Source organism: Gadus chalcogrammus, chromosome 10 (assembly GCF_026213295.1).
Source record: "Gadus chalcogrammus isolate NIFS_2021 chromosome 10, NIFS_Gcha_1.0, whole genome shotgun sequence".
NCBI lineage: Eukaryota > Metazoa > Chordata > Actinopteri > Gadiformes > Gadidae > Gadus > Gadus chalcogrammus.
Window position 1 is genome coordinate 4,840,494 of NC_079421.1, and position 14,830 is coordinate 4,855,323.

Below are 14,830 nucleotides of genomic sequence, written 5' to 3' on the forward strand. Positions count from 1 at the left end.
GTGTCTGTGTGTGTGTGTGTGTGTGTGTGTGTGTGTGTGTGTGTGTGTGTGTGTGTGTGTGTGTGTGTGTGTGTGTGTGTGTGTGTGTGTGTGTGTGTGTGTGTGTGTGCGCTGGTGTGTGTGTGTGTGTGTGTGCGCCGGTGTGTGTGTGTGTTTGTGCGTGTGCGTGCCACCACACACACACGCACACACCCACCCCCAGCAGCAATATATCATGTTTCCCATGGTGTCATTCAACAGCCATTTCCCATTAATCTCCCAAACACTCATATTGCCTATGATAGCAGTATCTGTCACTCACACACGCACATGCACGGATGGAGCTACACACACACACACACACACACACACACACACACACACACACACACACACACACACACACACACACACACACACACACACACACACACACACACACACACACACACACACACACACACACACGAGTATCTCTTGAGACTTTTTTTGCCAGTAGCGATATCTATTCTTTCAGCATTGTTATCTTCTGTTCCATCTTTCTCATCATCATTATCATCAGCATCATTAACATGCACAAATAATAGCCCTGATCATCTACACCTCCCTCTCTCACTGCCACTGTCTCTCTCTCTCTCTCTCTCTCTCTCTCTCTCTCGCTCTCTCGCTCCCTCGTTCCTGCTGTCCTTCTCCATTGCGTTCTCTCACTCCCTTTCTCTCTGACTGTCGTCTCTCGCCTAACTTTCCTTCCTGCACACTATCTCTCTCCAATCTTTTCTTTATGTTTCTCTCTCTCTCTCTCTCTCTCTCTCTCTCTCTCTCTCTCTCTCTCTCTCTCTCTCTCTCTCTCTCTCTCTCTCTCTCTCTCTCTCTCTCTCTCTCTCTCTCTCTCTCTCTCTCTCTCTCTCTCTCTCAGTCTCTCTGTCTCAAGATTAAAGATTCAAGGCTTTATCGAAAACCTGTGCAGTGCTGAAGCCCAAACAGTGAACATAAGAAACATGAGTCAGATCCAAGACACCAGTCTCTCTCTCCCTTCAGACATGTACCGCCTGGAGCTGGCCGGCGGTCTGGGGGTGATCCTGCTGCTTCTGGGGGTGCTGACGGCCATCTACAAGTGCTATAACCTGGAGATCCTGCTCTGCTACCGCCGACACTTTGGCAGCGACGAGACCGAAGACGGTGAGAGCCCTTCCTTCACGATGAGGAAGTCACGCCAGCGGTGGTCGCGCATGAACTCCGGAGGACCTGATTCTTCTTTCACACGTGCAGCACACGGCAGGAGATTGTTCCTGTCGGACACATTCTCGTGTAAAGGAAGGGACTTGTTTTCGTGCAAGGGGGAGCATTTGAGTATCGCACACAGGAGGGTGGACGTGACAAAAAACGTATAATGCCAAACTTGCACTGTTTTTGCGTTGATAGCGTCATAGAAACCTACTCAACGCTCGCTTCCTCTTCTTTGCATTAACGCCCCCCACGTAGAACAGGAGTATGTAGACCAGATGTAGATCTAATCTCATGGGGCTCAATCAGACATCACTCTGACTTTATAACGGGGAGAAATCTGTTCAGCGTCCGCTCCAACTCATTTGGACATTAGCATTCTCCCATTGCGCTCCTCTGGGTGGTGTCTAGATAAGTTCTGGGTGGCAGTGTCTGTGTAAACGGAGCCATGGATCAGTGTGTATGTGTGTGTTTGGCGATTGACGCATACAATACAATACAATACAACTTTATTAATCCCACTAGGGGCAATTAGTTTGAGCAGCTTGCATACAGACACAGTAACATACAAACAACAAATACACATACACAACTACGGAGCATTTAGTAGTCGAATTGCAGAGGGCATGCACTGCAACTCGCAGACACATAGACACGGAAGCAAGCACACACAAACACACACACACACACACACACACAAACACACACACACACACACAGACACACACACACACACACACACACACACACACACACACACACATCTTTGTCCGTTGTTAGTCTTGCAAAAACCTCCATCCATAGCCTCCGTCACTAACCGACCCTACAACCTTCTAAATGTTACATTATGCTTTTATTAAGAAATGTTTCTCTCTCTCTCTCTCTCTCTCTCTCTCTCTCTCTCTCTCTCTCTCTCTCTCTCTCTCTCTCTCTCTCTCTCTCTCTCTCTCTCTCTCTCTCTCTCTCTCTCTCTCTCTCTCTCTCTCTGACTCCTGTAGATAATAAGGAGTATGATGCCTATCTGACCTACACTAAAGTGAACATGGACTCTATGGGCAGGTAGGCCAATTGTGTGTGTGTGTGTGTGTGTGTGTATGTCACACAAAGGCATGCGTATGCATAACAATATACAGTGCTATAGTGTCAGCATGGTGGAAATGTAATGTATGTGTGTCCGTGGGTGCATCTGGCATATTTCAACTCAAGGTGAATCTGCATACATTATCCTTTTAAACACATAAACTCATAGAAACACACACACACACACACACACACACACACACACACACACACACACACACACACAGACACACACACACACACACACACACACACACACACACACACACACACACACACACACACACACACACACACACACACACACACACACGCACACACACACACGCACACCACTGCTAATTCATCTGGACTGTACGCTTCATGTGTTTTCAGAGCGAGCAGCGATGAGGAGACCCTGGCTTCAGAGATCCTTCCGGACGTCCTGGAGAAACACTACGGGTACAAGCTGTTCATACCGGACCGGGACCTCATCCCCAGCAGCAGTGAGTACCTTTACCTGAGTACCTTAACCTGAGTACCATAACCTGAATCCCTTAACCTGTCCGAGAACTCATCCCCAGTACTGAGTACATCTTCCTCCTACTTTGGATTAGGATGGGTCTTTTGTTGGGTGTATGGCGCTGTTACCTAACGAGCATGTTCTTCTAGTACTTTAGAGCTGTTAACTATTCAACATGTAGTACTTTGGGATGTGATATGTATTATAATGGTTACATGGCACTCTTATCTTACTAACATGTACTCCTTCTATTGGCTGTCTGGGGTAGGGGAAGTGATGCAGAAAAGTCTAGACATAGAGACACAGAGACACACAATCACTCACACACAGCCACACATGTACACACACAGACACACCCACACACCAGTGTCTTGATCTCTTGGGGTTGTAGCCCTCAATTCCCAGAATTCATCTTCCTGTCACAACCAATCAGACTGCATGCACACCTAGATCACAACCCAACCCCCCCCCCCACACACACACACACACATACACACACACACACACACACACACACACACACACACACACACACACACACACACACACACACACACACACACACACACACACACACACACACACACACACACACACACATTCACACATACGCACACACATACACACACATGCACAGATGTACAAACATTTGTCGATTTCTGGGATACATGTCACCGTCTCTTTCAAAGTGGGGGAAATATGGCTGTTATCACTCTGTCGACAAAAACGCACGCATATACACGCATGCATTCACACACTCACACACACACACATTCTAACCTTTGACCCATCATGGTTGTGTAGCCATCACAGCTCTGACAGCTACTTGGATTTTCTTCATGTAAAGACTTTGTTCTTACAAATCCCATCCCTTCATCATGACAAGATGGCCAAGAGACAGGGAAGGAGTCATTCTGTCACACAACCTCCAGACATCAAGTACTCCCGGGAGACCATGAAGTTTGGAGATTGTCAACGCTGTCTACCACATACCATATCACACATACATGCAAATAAACACCACACACACACACATGTACATGCACACACACCCACACACAAGGATAAATGCACACAAACACACACACACACACACACACACACACGCACACATGCACACACACAATCAAAAACACACACACACACACACACACACACACACACAATAGCTGTGTAGATAGGTGCCTGTCGTGTTAGATTATTCACATACATATATGGTATGTGAAAGATGTCTTGTTTTCCTTTCCGTCTATCAAAAAAGCAGAAGTACATTGTCTTTATGGTGGCCCATGCTTTTGCTCTTACCAATAGATGTACTAGACGTATCCATATCCAATGTACACAATGATTCTTCCTATTTCCGAAGCTGTCATGAGTTAAATGATTCCGACACCCCGTTCAAATGTGTTTTAGTTAGAAAATAATTGGCTGGTTTTTCTTGATTGAAACAAACAAATAAAACGTTTGTTTCAGTAATCAATCAATCTGGAAAGTAAGCTTATTAATCAAGTAGACTTTTGGATGGTGTGTTAGTTTAAAGTCACAACCATTCTAATCGAATGAGGTGCTCCCGTGGGCAAATGTTTTTAGTTAATACATTACAAGCTTCAATTGCTCCAGAAATTGATCTAAACATCAAACTGTCACAAAGCAAATATTCGTCATTTCCCCTGATTCCTATTCCAATTTATCGAACAAAATGTTTCTCAATGCCCTTAAAAAGTCTTTAGAATGATTGAGTGTGGCTCCAGAATACAAAAAACTATGTTTTTCGGGGACCATTTATAGATATATTCATAAATTGTATGTGCTCATTCGGAAAATATGGATGGATGGGATTCTGGTCCCTCGTCTGTCTAACAATGTCCTCCATACACCCATGGTGTTTCCATGCACACACACACACACACAGGGACACACGCACATACACGCACATACACATACCAATACACACAAACGCACACACATACGCATACAAATCAATAAAAAAACACACAGACACACACACACAATCATGCATGCATGCACGCACACACACGCATACACAAACACATAAAAAAAAACACACACGCACGCTTGTACGCGCAAGTACGCACACACGCACAAACAAACACACACTAACACACACACACACACAAACACAAACACACACAAACAAACACATACACACAAACACAAATGCACACTCTGCTAGAAGGATCTTTGCCATATGGGGCCTGAAAATGTCTGAGAAGGAGATCTTAAGAAGCCCTGCTCACATACAAAGGCGTCCACTGGCTTCTCGAAGTCTCTGGCCGTGTCTGCGCTGTGTCAGCCAACGACGAGGCAGAACATTAACACAGCGAGGAATGAGTCAATGAGTGCAAGATTCCCTTTTTTCCCCATTTACCAAACCCAGCGTGGCACAGCGATGCGACCCAAAAACGCCATTCAATTATCCACTCCATTAGCACCCTCCAACAGACGTCCATGTTCACAAACACTGGCGACCGCGGCCAGGAAACAGCAAGGAAACAGCTAGGATACAGCTAGGAAACGGCCTGGGCTGCATGCGTAACAAGGCCATTGATTTGCATCATTTTATCAATTGATTTAAATAATATTCAAACACCCCAAGAAACTGAAAAAAAGATGTGCAGAGAATATGTGGACATTGAGAGAAAGAGCGAACACAGACACAACAAGGAGCGAGAGAGAGCGAGAGTACAGTCTGTTCTGTACTGTTTATGCCCTGCAAATTGAGCGTGAAATTGCAATGTGTTGTTGCAGTGTTATTGTCATTAATTTAGTTAGCAAGTGAGGAAGCAAGTGCTATTGCACTGCAAGCGGTCGGCACACACAATGTGTCCCGGGCCGTTCAGCAGCCCAGCTATTACAGTTTATTTAACCCACATAATGAACTCCGGCAACTGGAAGAATTACTCCAAAAGAACCAATGAAACCTGAGTTGTAAACACCTCCACTATTGCCCTAACCTCTGATTAGGTCTTACGCTTGAGACGATTACTGGTTAAGGAAAATGTGGAAAACCAGTGTGTGTAGTTGAAACCAGTCGATACTCAATAAGCCTCAGGCTACGACCTGTGTGCATGACCTTTGTGTCCGAGTGTGCACCAGTGTCCTTCCAAGCTTGCTCTCTTCCATCCCAAGCAGCTCAAGTCTTGAGTTCATAAAGGCTGAGTCCTCTCCCTTCAGACAGACAGATCATATCGATTCACTTTTACGTTTTCTATATTAGGCCTGAAACAGACCCTTTCCATAATTATGCGTAACACAGCAGTAAGCGCTTCGAATGAATTAAGGGCCAGTTCCCTCCGTGTACAATCAACAGCAGCTAAGACGCTGAGCTGGTTTCGACTACACCGTTGCACACGTCAAAGAGGAACAGAGCATTACCATACAGTGGCTATCCTTTCACAAACAGCCCCTCCCTCTAGTAACTTTCTCTTCAGAATAATACATATCTTATTAATTTTCCCTGTAGAGATCACAGGCCACAATGCATTTAAGGCAACGTCTTAAAAGGAAGATGAAGCAGTCTGGAAAAGCCATGGCTCTGCCCTTTTGACCTCAAGTTATTTTTAAATCTTGAACGATGCAGCCTCTTAAGAGGGTGAAGGGGGGAAGCAGGGAAAGGTCTGTAGTCTGCCCTGAAGGGTGTGAGTGAGGCTGGTTAAAGATTCGACCCAATAGCATTGACAGCTTCTGTTTAACCCTAACCCCGAAGGAAAGACGTGCACGGAGCTTCAGGCTGGGTTCCAATAGTCAATCCATTCGACCATCCCTGCCTAAATCTCCGGATGTTTACCTCGATCGGCACGTCAGCTGCAGTTCCAATCGGCCCTCATCGGATGAATTATGGGTCTCCTCTTTTGTTATGTACCATAGCACAGGTAGTAGACTAAAACGAATGAAGGTATCACACATTGACCCTATTCCTTGGTCCATCCATAGCAGACCCATAATTAGATCTAAGAGCGACACAAATAAGTCAAGAAGACTAACTCGGACGTCAAATCTACTTCAAATCTACTATCAGTCTATCCTAACAGGAAGGGTTACTCTGCGATTCTTCCACCACATCATAAGACACATGCCCATGAGGTTTTGAACTTATTTGTATCTTTACTTATTCCGGCTGATAACACCGCCATATGGCCACATTAAGGGCGGGGGTTTTGCTTCCAAGGCCTTGATTGGCCCGGATCATCAACCTCTCTGACTCTGAAGCAGCCCTGCTTTGTCTGTTATCTGTAGCTACGAAACGGTGTGACGTGATCAAGTCTGATCACGTTTCTGAATAATGGCTGAAATACTTCGCTCATTAATAGCTCATTGAGCCGAGAGCCGAGATTGCGGAGCCTTTCACACCTGGAACCACGGGCACCATGGAGACGGAGGAGAAAAGGTGGAGATTTAGCGGTTGGATGGGGTGGATCGCGGGGGACGGAGCCCCAGTGACCCCAGCGGAGGCGTCGGTGCAGAGGGGACTGTGGGTTAGCGGTCAGGGGGGAAGCCTAGCATCGGGGACGGGGAGAGTGTACAAAGTAAAAGCTCCGTAATCCATACTTCACTTAATTGTAGGAACTGCCAAGTTGGCAACTCTGGGAAATCAGGCAAAAAAAGTCCTGAATCAGGGGGGGAAGACCTCCAGGGGAAAGCGGGGTGAAGCTATGTGAGGAGCAGGGGGATCGTGTGGATGCTTTCCTCGGTGTAAAGAAACGCCACCGCAAGACGAAGTGAGTCTCGCAGTGAAAGAACAGTTTGAGTGATGACAGCACTTTGCTGTTTAATTAGCTTTCTTAATCTTTTAACTATCCGGTAATTATTCAATAAAACGTTTATTGCAAGATGAATGGAGATTCTATTTTTTATAAGAAAATGAACTGCAGAAGCACAACAAATTAAAGTAATTTAAGCGCAAAATGATTGAGGTCGATGTTCATCCCTCGTGCGTGCGTGGGTGGCACACGTTTACCTGGCTCACACAAACCGTTTTTCTTGTGTTTTCTCCCCCCCCCCCCCCCAACCCCTCAGTCTACATCGAGGACCTGGCCCGCAGCGTGGAGCAGAGCCGACGCCTCATCGTCATCCTGACCCCCGAGTTTGTCTCCAAGCGGGGCTGGAGCATCTTCCAGATCGAGCCGCGCCTGCACGCCATGCTGGTCACCGGGGAGATCAAGGTAGGGTGCAGCGGGGGGGAGGTCAACAGGGAGCTGGGGGGGAAGCACCTCGGGTGGGCGGGACCTTCTGAGGAGCAGGAGCTCTGGATTAGGTTGCGTTTTGTGTTGTCTTCTTTTCGAGCGGAATTTTAGGCCGAACAAACCAAATTCACCAAAGATAGAACTTTATTTGCCTGGTATGATTCACAGCCTGTTTTTATTGCACCAAGCTACCAAGCTCCTGCCAAAGGCTGTTTCAGCACTCAAGGCACGAGCATGGCAGCGCATTTATGTTCAATTATCTGTGCTGGAGTGGCTGACCTCCTTCTAACTCATAACCCCTTCTGTTTGACTCTTTCATTCTCACTGTGGTTTATTGGGCCTCCTCAAAGTATGTGCACATACAAAACCACCAGACACACAAAGGTTTAAGCCTGTTTAGAATAAAGTGTGAACAATTTCGCTCAATTTTCAATGCTGTTTTTGTCGTATGTCTCTGCTCGCTCTCTCTCTCTCTCTCTCTCTCTCTCTCTCTCTCTCTCTCTCTCTCTCTCTCTCTCTCTCTCTCTCTCTCTCTCTCTCTCTCTCTCTCTCTCTCTCTCTCTCTCTGGCCAGGTGATCATGATAGAGTGTGCTGATCTCAAGGGTGTAATCAACTACCAAGAGGTTGAAGCACTTAAACACACCATCAAGGTACTATACCCACACACACACACACACACACACACACACACACACACACACACACACACACACACACACACACACACACACACACACACACACACACACACACACACACACACACATGCTGAACATACACAGATGGATTGATGGATGTACAAGCATACAGATTAACAGACAAAAGGTTGGGAGATATAGGCTCTCCCCTGAATACAACTGTAAAATAGGGCTCCCACATGCTGAAAGATTATACCCATCCCAGCTGAAAGAACAATAACAATACAAAGCTTCAGCTAGATCTCCGGCTTTCTCCAGTGCGACTTGATAAAGGGGAACAACAGAGAGAATCAGCAACCTCATTTTCCTCTTCTCTCCTCTGCGCCTCCAAGGTTCTGTCCATCATCAAGTGGCGAGGGCCTAAGAGCAACGAGCTCCACTCCAAGTTCTGGAAACAGGTGGTCTACGAGATGCCTGCCAAGCGCAGGGAAACGCTGTCCAGACGGCAGGTAAGAGCAGGCAGCGTCGTCAGCGCGGCATGAAGAGCTCTGGTGTTGTGAGCAGGTGGCTGAGCGACGCTAAAGAGACGAGGTCCAGATGTCGGGTGAAGAACGCATTTGAGCTGCTCCGCGTACGATGAATCGCTTGTTTCACTCGCGCTCGCTTTAAGTTACAGTGTGTTTCTATCTACTGTCGTACATTACAGGGTAGAAGAGTAAGTGATCGTTCTGATCCGCTGTGTTAGGGCACAATAATCCAGTTAAGTAGGTAGAAGCTGGCAGAATACAGATCGTGGAGAATTAGTTTAGCTCAGTTGGGAGGAGAAAATGAAGTGAAGACTAACAATTCCTCCCCAAAGTTATTTTCGGCACTCCATGCACCTCAAAGATGTGGAATTTGCAAACATTGGGTTATAATATTGTTAATTCTTCTAGCTCTATTTCTGTTTCGATAATATGGCACTTGAAGCTGTTTGCTCATTTGAATGTTTGAATGAACTCACATGATTAATTTCGTTTCTGGGTTGTCTCTTCATGGTCGAATGCACTTATTTTAAGTCATCCCGGATAAAAGCATAAATTAAATAAATGGAATGGATTTATTTATTTTTCGCATCAAAATTTAGATTTCCCCTTCTCCGCTGATCTTAACTAATGGAACCTTCAGTGATCAAACCAAAACCACATTAAGCACAAAGTTCTTCGGTCACTGATACACAAATAAAAAGTACTGTTGGAATATGCTTCTCACTTACGTTACGGTAGCAGTAGTGAAGCACTGAGTATCTCTTTGGGCATAAACTACACTGCCACCTTTTTACCCACCATTACAGTGGGTAAAAAGTCCTGCAACAGATACTAAATAACAGCATGATGACCCTTAATGTCTTTTTCATTCAAGAATGACATCACCTGGCAGTATTTGATCCGATCACAGAATCATAAATGACATAATCTTGTTTGTGTCTGCTGTCCCTGTGGCTAGATTCTAGTATGCGGTTAAAAATGATATCCTCTATGCTGCCTATTTTGTTTTTGAAAAGGAATTAAGTGCAGGAGATACAAAACATTTATTTAAATTAAACTCAGTATGGTGTACGTCTTCTGGAGTAGCCTTTTGAAAATCATAATCGAATTTCAAAAGCATTTCATGTAGAATACTTAGGAAACACTAAATTGATTCAGTCCAGATGGCAGGAGATGCCTGGAATAAGATTCTGCACCCAGCCTGCATACTCTCCATCCATATTCCTATTAGCAGACCAACTGGAGGTCTATTTGATTCCTGATGATTTGCAAACCATGTCATGTCTCTACCAAAATATACCTAGAGTTAGTGGACCGCTGAGATGTAACGCAGATGAAAAGACAACCACTTATAAACAACGTAACGATCACTGCATCAAGCAAGTACAGAAGATGACACAGTATACACCATGCGATTAACTACTGCTACACTTTTTAAAGTCCCTGAACTTAGTGTAGTCTTTTACTTTTTGTGTGAGCCTAATTTTAAAGACAAAGCAGTGAATGTGTGTCACATTGTATCTTGAGTTGTACTCCTTGTGCCGTTGGGGAAGGCAGCAAACAGAATCTTTAACTGACCCTGTTCTGCAACCTCTTGGAAACAGTGCATTTGAAAATAGGCCTGTCTGTGGATGTGTGGAGTAGAGATAACTTGAAATGAATTGCTCCAAGCACAGCAACTTACCAACAACATAACTTGTAAAGTTAAACAGCGGTTTTTGTATGACAACAGCAGAATGATGATATCATGTTTTATGACAACAGGTGATGGATTCAGGTGAGCAAGGCCTGTTTGGGGACCTACAGACCAGTGTCTCCACCATTGCCATGACAACCACCTCATCATCTCTGGCACCACCTAACGACAGTCGCCATGGACACCATCAAGTAAGCATCTATGTCGATGTGTCCATGTCCATCCATCTCTCTCCCTCTGTCTCCCCCTCCATATTTTCATCTTTCTTTCTCCCTCTCGTTCCACTACTCTCTACCTCTCTCTCTCTCTCGTTCCACTACTCTCTACCTCTCTCTCTCTCTCTCTCTCGTTCCACTACTCTCTACCTCTCTCTCTCGTTCCACTACTCTCTACCTCTCTCTCTCGTTCCACTACTCTCTACCTCTCTCTCTCTCTCTCGTTCCACTACTCTCTACCTCTCTCTCTCGTACCACTACTCTCTACCTCTCTCTCTCTCGTTCCACTACTCTCTACCTCTCTCTCTCTCTCTCGTTCCACTACTCTCTACCTCTCTCTCTCTCTCTCGTTCCACTACTCTCTACCTCTCCCTCCCGTTCCACTACTCTCTACCTCTCTCTCTCTCCCGTTCCACTACTCTCTACCTCTCTCTCTCGTTCCACTACTCTCTACCTCTCTCTCTCTCTCTCTCTCTCGTTCCACTACTCTCTACCTCTCTCTCTCGTACCACTACTCTCTACCTCTCTCTCTCTCGTTCCACTACTCTCTACCTCTCTCTCTCTCTCTCGTTCCACTACTCTCTACCTCTCTCTCTCTCTCTCTCGTTCCACTACTCTCTACCTCTCTCTCTCTCTCTCTCGTTCCACTACTCTCTACCTCTCTCTCTCGTTCCACTACTCTCTACCTCTCCCTCCCGTTCCACTACTCTCTACCTCTCTCTCTCTCTCGTTCCACTACTCTCTACCTCTCTCTCTCTCTCGTTCCACTACTCTCTACCTCTCTCTCTCTCTCCCGTTCCACTACTCTCTACCTCTCTCTCTCGTTCCCCTATTCTCTACCTCTCTCTCTCTCTCGTTCCACTACTCTCTACCTCTCTCTCTCTCGTTCCACTACTCTCTACCTCTCTCTCTCGTTCCACTACTCTCTACCTCTCTCTCTCTCTCTCGTTCCACTACTCTCTACCTCTCTCTCTCTCTCTCGTTCCACTACTCTCTACCTCTCTCTCTCGTTCCACTACTCTCTACCTCTCTCTCTCTCTCCCGTTCCACTACTCTCTACCTCTCTCTCTCGTTCCACTACTCTCTACCTCTCTCTCTCTCTCCCGTTCCACTACTCTCTACCTCTCTCTCTCGTTCCACTACTCTCTACCTCTCTCTCTCTCTCTCGTTCCACTACTCTCTACCTCTCTCTCTCGTTCCACTACTCTCTACCTCTCTCTCTCTCGTTCCACTACTCTCTACCTCTCTCTCTCTCGTTCCACTACTCTCTACCTCTCTCTCTCTCTCGTTCCACTACTCTCTACCTCTCTCTCTCTCTCGTTCCCCTATTCTCTACCTCTCTCTCCCCTTCCACTTCTCTCTTCCTCTCTCGGTTTCTCTTCCTTTTTTTGTCTGAATTGAAGAGAAATTGAGAATTACTCTTCAGAACTAAACTAAGGTATATCCAATGTCTAAGGGATGACATTGCAAATTACAAAGTTAGTTTGTTACTTAAGTCTTCTCAATGTACGACTGCTTCATTCTGCCTCCGTTTGAACCCGAGCCAGTGTTTTCCCCCACCAAATAGTCAACTTTTGAAAAGTGCCCTCTCAGGGGATGAATGTTTAAACACTGGGCTTGTGTTTCGGTGTGGACGGGCCAAACGTTTCTATAGCCAGACACTGGTGGGCCACTGAGGTGGTCTCGGCATGGGCCTGAGAGAATTCGTCCCCAGCGTGGAGGGACAGCGTTTTGAAAGGCTTGTATGAAAACCCTTTCACACAAAGACAGCGTTTTAGCATTCAGCCAGCACATCGCGGACATGGCCTAATACCTTTACTTCATTTACATGTTACATTCTCATCCCGTTGTACCAGTATATTTGAAGAGGGACATATTGTACTAAGAGGTACTTTATTTCGTTCTTGTCTTTGCCCTTGCATGCATAAGGAGTTAACTAGAGGATATTACGGACGCAGGAAACTTGAAATCATAAGCCTGCTGCGTCCCTCTTCGTCAATGTGGGCAGTTCAGTTCGAGCCGGTAGAAGCTGAGCTCACAGAAAACGTGAGCTCAGAGCCGAGTACTTCCTGGTCTTCAGAAGGTTCTAGAGCACTAGCGACCGTTCTCTGAGCGGCACGTCAAAGCGATACCACGATGTCAGGGAAACAGCGGAAACCTCATGACTCTGCAGTGCAGAAAAAAAGAAAAGCAGATTCATTGTTTTAATGATTCAAAATGTTTCCTACGATAGTTCCCCTTTGGATGCGTGTGTCTGTGAAACCTCCTTGGACTCATTTTGATGCTTAAACTCCAAAGACTCGCTTTCAACAATTTGTCGTCGTTTTGTTTGAGGTTGCCCTGACGACGGAGATCCCCGACTACAACCAGATGACCCTGCCACTGGGCGGGGGGCACAGCGCCACGGCGGCCCAGATGAGGCACTTCTGCCGCAGCTACGAGTTCCAGCTGCCCCCCCCTCTCCCGTCCTCCATGTCCCCCCCGCTGCCCCCGCCCTCCACCGTGCAGTTCTCCACCCTGGGCCCCGGGGGGCGCCACGTCTACTGCAACATCCCCATGACGCTGCTGAACGGACAGGTGAGGAGAGGGGAACACACCAACAACCACCGGCTTCATTACGTGACCCCTTCCGTACACATACTGCTTCCGTGACACCTCTCAATGGCTGATAGGGTTGAGCTGGTCACCTGCCTACTGCTTGTTTGACCTCGCAATGGCTGATAGGGTGAGCTGGTCACCTGCCTACTGCGTGCGTGTCCTCTCATTGGCTGATAGGGTGAGGCATCGATGCAACACACCGGTCCTCAGAGGGTGTGCCTCCCCATTCTCGCTTCACTGTTTCGATTCAACTTTCCATTGAAGAGTTGTTTTTGTCACCGATAATTGCCGAACTGTCGGTGGTATTTGAGGCGTCTGTAAGACGCAGATAAGAAAATAAGCCAATCAGGAGAAGGAAATCCAACTCCTGTGTCACGATTACAAGTGTTATAATTAATCGCCACCGGGTAACACTCTCCATTCAATCCAGCAAATAATTTTCACCAAACTGAATAGAAAAGCTGCAAGGCAGGGAAACAACAAGCAAATCTTGTTTTCCCCACCACTACTGTTTATCGCTGCTCTAAAATAAACTAGTACGACACAAGCGGGTCGAAGCAGCCCCCTCTGACTCGAGCGCCATAGAGCCGCAGCTCATTGGAGATGTCATTTTTACCCTGGGACATTTTCCACGGTCCCCAAACCTCTGAAATGTGTCTGAAATTGCGTTTCACCCAAATGCCCCCATTCTATCGATTCATTACTATCTGCCGAGTGCGGTGGCTCTGGCGTAATGCCTTCTGTAAAACTGAGTAATAAGTCTGAGACTAATCATAGCCATCGATCTCTCCACCTCACTTGAGATGAGGAAGGCTCGAGTGACAGAATACTAATTCTTTCCAATAGGAGGAAAGAAACAAGAAGAAAGAAACAATGCAAAATCTAAATGAAGCTCTTATTTTCTCTGGAGAGTGCGAGAGTGATGCCAGGAGGTAAGGGAAACAGGAGATTATCTCTAATGGATCTCTCCCTGTGTATTTCCCAGGGGTCCATGAAGACACGTTATGGAGATAGTATTAATTACGGTGCTGTGTGGGAGATTAGTGGCTTTTTAAAAGTGTATCCCTAGAGGAAAGAGTGGCGCAGCAACATTATACCAATGCTAATAGTTTTTCTTTTCTATTAAGGGATTCGTTTTTTAAAGAAGGATGAAAGCCTAAACTCAC

At 46.2% G+C, this 14,830-nt stretch overlaps 1 protein-coding gene across 1 annotated transcript in view; it reads left to right on the plus strand.

Annotated features, from left to right (window-relative positions):
* il1rapl2 (interleukin 1 receptor accessory protein-like 2) overlaps positions 1-13,520 on the plus strand; it is a gene marked incomplete at its 3' end in the record, with an annotated part of 30,212 nt that extends 16,692 nt beyond the window's left edge. The window contains exons 3-10 of the mRNA XM_056601127.1: positions 1,018-1,158; positions 2,202-2,262; positions 2,659-2,768; positions 7,823-7,968; positions 8,563-8,640; positions 9,021-9,137; positions 10,920-11,042; positions 13,401-13,520. Coding sequence (XP_056457102.1) covers positions 1,018-1,158; positions 2,202-2,262; positions 2,659-2,768; positions 7,823-7,968; positions 8,563-8,640; positions 9,021-9,137; positions 10,920-11,042; positions 13,401-13,520 — 896 coding nt within the window. The remainder of the gene's footprint in view (positions 1-1,017; positions 1,159-2,201; positions 2,263-2,658; positions 2,769-7,822; positions 7,969-8,562; positions 8,641-9,020; positions 9,138-10,919; positions 11,043-13,400) is intronic.
* Positions 13,521-14,830: the final 1,310 nt, after the last annotated feature.